Raw genomic sequence first — 6,601 nt, 5'->3', positions numbered from 1 at the left:
TCTGCCCTGACCTCTGAAGCCCCCCACACCGCCAGCCTTCTGCCCTGCACCTCCACACACCCTCTGCCCTGACCTCTGAAGCCCCCCACACCGCCAGCCTTCTGCCCTGAACCTCCACACACCCCCAGCCCTCTGCCCTGACCTCTGAAGCCCACCACACCCACCCTTCTGGGGATGTGGGGGGCTTCAGAGGTCAGACCCCACTCAGCCCGTTGCCGGCCTAGGTGAACAGAATGCCAGGCTGGCAGCGAGCTGAGCAGGCTGGTGGCGTAAGATCAGCATTTTAATTTAATTTTAAATGAAGCTTCTTAAATATTTTGAAAACCTTGTTTACTTTACATACAACAATAGTTTAGTTATATCATATATAGACTTATGGAGAGAGACCTTCTAAAAAACGTTAAAATGTATTACCGGCATGCGAAACCTTAAATTAAAGTAAATAAATGAAGACTCGGCACACCGCTTCTGAAAGGTTGCCTACCCCTGGACTATAAGGTGGATAGAAAGCTGGCTAGATCGTCGGGCTCAATGGGTAGTGATCAATGGCTCGATGTCTACTTGGCAGCCTGTATCAAGCGGAGTGCCTCAGCGGTCTTTCCTGGGGCCGGTTTTGTTCATCATCTTCATTAATGATCTGGATGATGGGATGGATTGCACCCTCAGTAAGTTCACGGATGACACTAAGCTGGGGGGAGAGGTAGATACGCTGGAGGGTAGGGATATGGTCCAGAGTGACCTAGACAAATTGGAGGATTGGGCCAAAAGAAATCTGATGAGGTTCAACAAGGACAAGTGCAGAGACCTGCACTTAGGATGGAAGAATCCCATGCACTGCTACAGGCTGGGACCAACTGGCTAAGCAGCAGTTCTACAGAAAAGGACCCTGGGGATTACAGTGGATGAGAAGATGCATATAAGTCAACAGTGTGCCCTGGTTGCCAAAAAGGCTAACCAGCAGATCGAGGGAAGTGATTATTTCCCTCTATTCGGCACTGGTGAGGCCATATCTGGAGGGCAACCAAAATGATTAGGGGGCTAGGGCACATGACTTATGAGGAGAGGCAGAGGGGACTGGGCTTATTTAGTCTGCAGAAGAGAAGAGTGAGGGGAGATTTGATAACAGCCTTCAACTACTTGAAGTGGGGTTCCAAAGAGGATGGAGCTAGGCTGTTCTCAAGTGGTGGCAGATGACAGAACAATGGTCCCAAGTTGCAGTGGGGGAGGTCTAGGTTGGATATTAGGAAAAACTATTTCACTAGGAGGGTGGTGAAGCACTGGAATGGGTTACCTAGGGAGCTGGTGGAATCTCCATCCTTAGAGGTTTTTAAAACCCAGCTTGACAAAGCCTTGGCTGGGATGATTTAGTTGGGGTTCGTCCTGCTTTGAGCAGGAGGTTGGCCTAGATGACCTCCTGAGGTCTCTTCCAACCCTAATCTCCTATGATTCTATGATGGACACTTCTGAGTCTTATGCCTCCAGGAGTGAAGATCTTAAGACAGGGATGGACAAACTATGGCCCACGGGCCGGATCCGGCCCCTCAGGGCTTTGGATCCGGCCTGCAGGATTGCCGCTCCGGGAAGTGGACGGCACCACGTCCCTGCGGCCCCTGAGGGAGGAGGGGCAGAGGGTTGCCCTTGCTTGTGGGTGCCTCCCCCGAAGCTCCCATTGGCTGGGAACAGGGAACCGCAGCCAATGGGAGCTGTGGGAGACAGTACCTGCTCACGAGGACAGCGCCCGGAGCTGTCTGCTCCCCCACCATGGGCCGCAGGGACGTGGTGCCGGCTGCTTCCCAGAGCAGCGCGGGGCCACACCCTGCACACCTCCTGCCACACCCTGCACACCTGCACCCCAATCCCCTGCCCTGAGTCCCCTCCCGCACTCTGCACCCCTCCTCTGCCCCAACCCCTTTCCATGAGCCCCTTCCTGCACACCGCACCCCAACCCCCTGCCCCAGCCCTACATTCATTGCCCTGCATGCTATTTCCCCACCCAGATGTGGCCCTTGGGCCAAAAGGTTTGCCCACCCATATCTTAAGAGCTAGTGGACTTTCTTGCATGGCTCATGCTGAATGCAGAAGATCAGGGAGTGAGAATTCTATGTGAAATCACAGTAGCCAAATTTACAAAGTGATTTTCCCTTCCCTCTGCACCAGTGCATATACAGTACAGCATTGATCAAATTGGCCAAGTGGATTAAAAAAAGTGCTGCCTTTCACTGATGGCAACAACTAGTGCCAGAAGCATATACTAAATTTAGAAGGCCTAGTAATGGCAATTTATAGATTTTAATCAAATATGGCACTAGCATTACATTCAGAAATCCAGCTAAGTTGTGTCTGTGTTTTCCTTTTGTATTTCAACTATAAGTGTTTGCCCTGGGCTAAACCTCAGAATGCAAGGTCAGTAGTTCAAGAGCAATCTTCTTATATAAATTATCATAAAATGTGTGTGGATGTTCTTGAATTATGTTTACAAAAACTCAAACATGTGTCTTTAAACATAAAATGTTCCAGGTTATGGAATGGCTGTATCTAATGTAGCATAAACTTCTTTAGAACCCACTTCAGCCAACCACGGAACCACGTACTTAACTTAAAGCATTTGAGTATTCCCATTGGGATATAAACATGGTCTTAACATTAAGCATTTGCTTTAGTACTTTGCTGAATTGGGACCTTAATTTTTAAGAAGGGTGTATTATTATTCCTGTCTAAAATACATAAATAGTATCATTTTAAAAATTAGTTTAATATGTATATTTGACTTACCAATATTAATACTCCCAATGATTAAGGTACTAAATATGGCTTTACATTAAAGACTAGCTATAAGGAATTATTGGAGCCTATATGTAATTCTTATCAGCACTATGTGGTGTTCTTAGTAAAATTTTGCAAAGGATGCAAGTTGATAATAAACATTTTTGTAGAAGGGCTAAAATACCTGTTTGACCTGAAATTTATTTGTTGCAAAAATAGTAATGTTAATATCTACATTAACTACATTTGCAAATTGACATAATCTAATTACATTTTTCTGTAATATTTTAAATCACTTCAGTGAGAAAGCAAATTGTAATTCAGCAGTTCAGCAGTGTTTTAAAAACACCTTTTCATTTTCCTAGTCATTGGCTTTAGAAATGCTCACTGTACCTAATTATGTTTAGCAGTGTGCTTAAATCATCTGCCTTTCCTTTTCTTCTCCCACCACCTTAAGGTAAAAAAATGTGATTTTGTGGGGGATTCTTTTGAAAGCTTTTTTTATAGTTATATGTTGTTCCCTATGGCACTGCTGCTTCTCTTACGGTTTTGATGGGTTTTCAGATATAAAATGTTACCAGCACTATAAACTTGCTGTTACACTCAGGTTGTGCATCCTACAACCCTCAAAATTTATTTTTCCTAACATAAAGGTGTATCCATGGTGATAAATTGTGCTTTTCAGACACAAAGGGACTTGTAGAATCATAAATTGCTAAGTTTGCATTCTGTAACCTCCTTAGTATGTTGCTGTTTGGCAGAAATGAAGGCGAAAATCAAAATATCCAAGGCTTAATGGGTGTAATATTTTTAATTTGCCCCACCCTTTATAGTCTTCAATAAGGCTCTTCACCTGTTCCTGTAATGTTAGTTCTCAATGAAAGCAAAGCCTGTCAACTGCAGACTTATCCGTTGCTTAATTTTATAAAAACTTATGACACACTTCTGTCTATTCTTTGGCAACAAAAGACAAAATCTCCTCAGTGTATTACAAACCTTTTGTTTTCTCCTTAGGCTCACCAACCTCTGCCGAGCTGCAATAATAAAAAAATGTGTTACTTGATATCCTAGGGAGAAGTTTAGATGATAGCAAAGTGTACCAGGTTCTCAATTTTTGTCTGCTGAACTGCAATGCAGGCAACTGGTGAATGCATTTGGAAGATGTTTTGCTAGTAGTCCTGTGTGTGCTGTTTTTGTGTGTAAACTCTTTCCTGATTGGAGCTTTGCTAGTGATGTGCTAGTGTAGACAAGACAAAGACATTTTTACTACTGTGTCGTTTAGACTGGCTCTGAGCAATGGAAGTTTGAAAGATTTTTTTGTAACTACCGTGAACTGTTACCAAGCACAATGTAATTTGTAGTTATGTTGCATTCTGAGGTATACATCACAATTAAATTAATATTTTGCTGTCGGAAATGCAGTTGGGGGGGTAACTGAAGAGTGGCTGCATTATCTGAAAGTAAATTGGTTGTGAAAAAAGATGTCAGTAGATACCCTACTTTAAGATCTCAATCCGTAACACCAATCTCATGTATGTAATACACCAATTTATCATTTTCCATTTTTTTAAGTTAAAGGAGACATAACTACCCCAAGGGTGTGACTACATTTAGCATCACCTTTGGGCACCAGATTAATCAAATTTAACCCTAAGTGGTAAAAATTAAACATTTGAGTTCCCTTTTCAGATTGTAAACTCTTTGGGGCAGGTGCAGTGTCTTTCAGTGTTTTTCTGAAGCATAGAGCTTGTCTTTGGATGTCTAAAATGATATTGTAATAATATCTATGTTATATAATACACAGGCTGACCAGATGGAGTACTATTGTTGTGTGATTTCCCTCATTGGTCTCACTAGAAACAAGGTATTGTGGGGAGGAATCAGAGTATATCTTTGAACCTGGTCACTCTGGACAAGTTAGGTTGTTATTCATAAAGGAAAAGTTATAATTTGATTTTTGAGGTAAAGTAATCCTTTTTTTAAAATTGGTCAGTATTTCATTTATACACGATAGTAGATGAAATAAAATAATTCTACATGTATAAGATAAAGACTAATAAATGTTCACTTTGTTACTAACCACAGTAGACCTAAATAAGGGTTTGGAAGTAATCCTACTCAGCGTTTTATTTTTTTAAGCTTCACTTTCTGTTGCCAGCCTTTGTATGAGGACACACTGTACCAAAATTGTAATGCCAAATAGTTCATGCTGGATAATAAAACATGGAAACTCATGTTAAAATGGAGACACTAGTATACTGCATCAGAGCTCTGTAAAAGTCATTTGACAAGATTTTTGGGACAGCTTTATGATGCTGGACTCGCTGTTATATTCCTTCTTTATTTTATTCCACCTTTATGACTATATAACTGTGTTAAAGAAATGTCACAGATGTCTTACCTTAAGTCTTACAGTTTGCAGTGTTTCAGTGACCACAGCAAAAGTATTAGTCCCACAGAAATCAGTGATTGCTCCATTCTTCTTTCAGTAAAACTCTGTGTGGATTGTAATAAGTATTCAGTGCTTGCCTTGTTTCTCGTATAGCAAACATTCTACTTACAACCTTATACCACGCCCTTTTTTAATTTGTGCTTTCAAGTTTCCAAACAGGCTTATTTCCACTGGGAAATTCATTTGTTTTAAAAGTTTGATTTCCATTTTGCATTTGATACAAGGTTTTCATAAAATTTTGTGTGGATAATGTTACCAAGTGTCTCCTGAGTTCTGACAGTCTGGGGTTACTTTTTGTTTTCAGTGTACAAAGGAATTATGTTTGCTGCTGCTTAACCAGTCCCTTCTGCTGCCATCCCTGAAACTGCTAGTAGAAAGCAAAGACCAAGATCTTCATACATTGGCACTGGAGCAGATAACAGCTGTTGCTAAGGTATGAGCAGTTGAATTAACCATCCTTCATACTTTCAGGTAATAAAGTAGCTCTTTTATCTTCACGTAGGAAGTAGAGTCTCTTGAGTACATTGTTATTATTAAGATTTTCTAAAGTTATTTTGTCTTCAGCCATAGGGCTGATAAATATCCTTTATATATTCAAAAGAACCCACAAATGCTGTTAGTTTTAATTATCTGGCTACCCAGCTGTAAGTTAATGTGGTGGAACAGAAACTACTATGTTATACAAAGTAGATTTTTTGTAGGTCTTCATGTTTTAGTTCTTTTAAAATAACTTAATCCATAATATTGCATAAAACTTGGCAATAGCCCACTGCTGTAGACTCTTCCATACACATGGTGGGATTGTTTATTCCTGTGCAGGTTTTTTTTGCAAATAGTCGAATTTATATTAACAGATTCACTTCTTACTTTCTGGAAAATTCAATCTTGTTGATGCTGATGTGCATTTTTCACACACAACACAGGGATTTAATTTCACTCTAAGTGCAAATTTCAGTGCAACATAAACTATAGCATTGACAAACACATCAATAATGCCTCTAAACCACCAAATTTTGTTTCCGTTTAATTCCTATTTGGGATGGTGACATATCTTACGTATCTTAATGTTTAACTCTTTTTCCTATCCCCAAAGTAAGTGTATGTCTGTCAATCATATGTATATATCTGAAAGGGTAAGCAACTGTGTGATACAAAGCAGAAATTTAATCGAGGAGTTCTTGTAAACTCGGAGGCCTGCTCCACACTAACCCCCCACTTCGAACTAAGGTACGCAAATTCAGCTACGTTAATAACGTAGCTGAATTCGAAGTACCTTAGTTCGAACGTACCGCAGGTCCAGACGCAGCAGGCAGGCTCCCCCGTCAATGCTGTGTACTCCTCTCGCCGAGCTGGAGTACCAGCGTCGACGGCGAGCACTTCCGGGAT

At 41.1% G+C, this 6,601-nt stretch overlaps 1 protein-coding gene across 1 annotated transcript in view; it reads left to right on the top strand.

Annotated features, from left to right (window-relative positions):
* Positions 1–6,601, top strand: part of NBAS (neuroblastoma amplified sequence) — a 381,012-nt gene that overhangs the window by 359,461 nt on the left and 14,950 nt on the right. Inside the window, exon 51 of the mRNA XM_026655553.2 lies at positions 5,520–5,648. Coding sequence (XP_026511338.1) covers positions 5,520–5,648 — 129 coding nt within the window. The remainder of the gene's footprint in view (positions 1–5,519; positions 5,649–6,601) is intronic.

The sequence above is a fragment of the Terrapene carolina genome, unplaced genomic scaffold (assembly GCF_002925995.2).
Source record: "Terrapene carolina triunguis isolate 2854851 unplaced genomic scaffold, T_m_triunguis-2.0 Scaffold42, whole genome shotgun sequence".
In the NCBI taxonomy this organism is placed as follows: domain Eukaryota; kingdom Metazoa; phylum Chordata; order Testudines; family Emydidae; genus Terrapene; species Terrapene triunguis.
The sequence above is the reverse complement of the archived record's forward strand: the minus strand, read 5'-3'. Positions and strand labels throughout refer to the sequence as shown.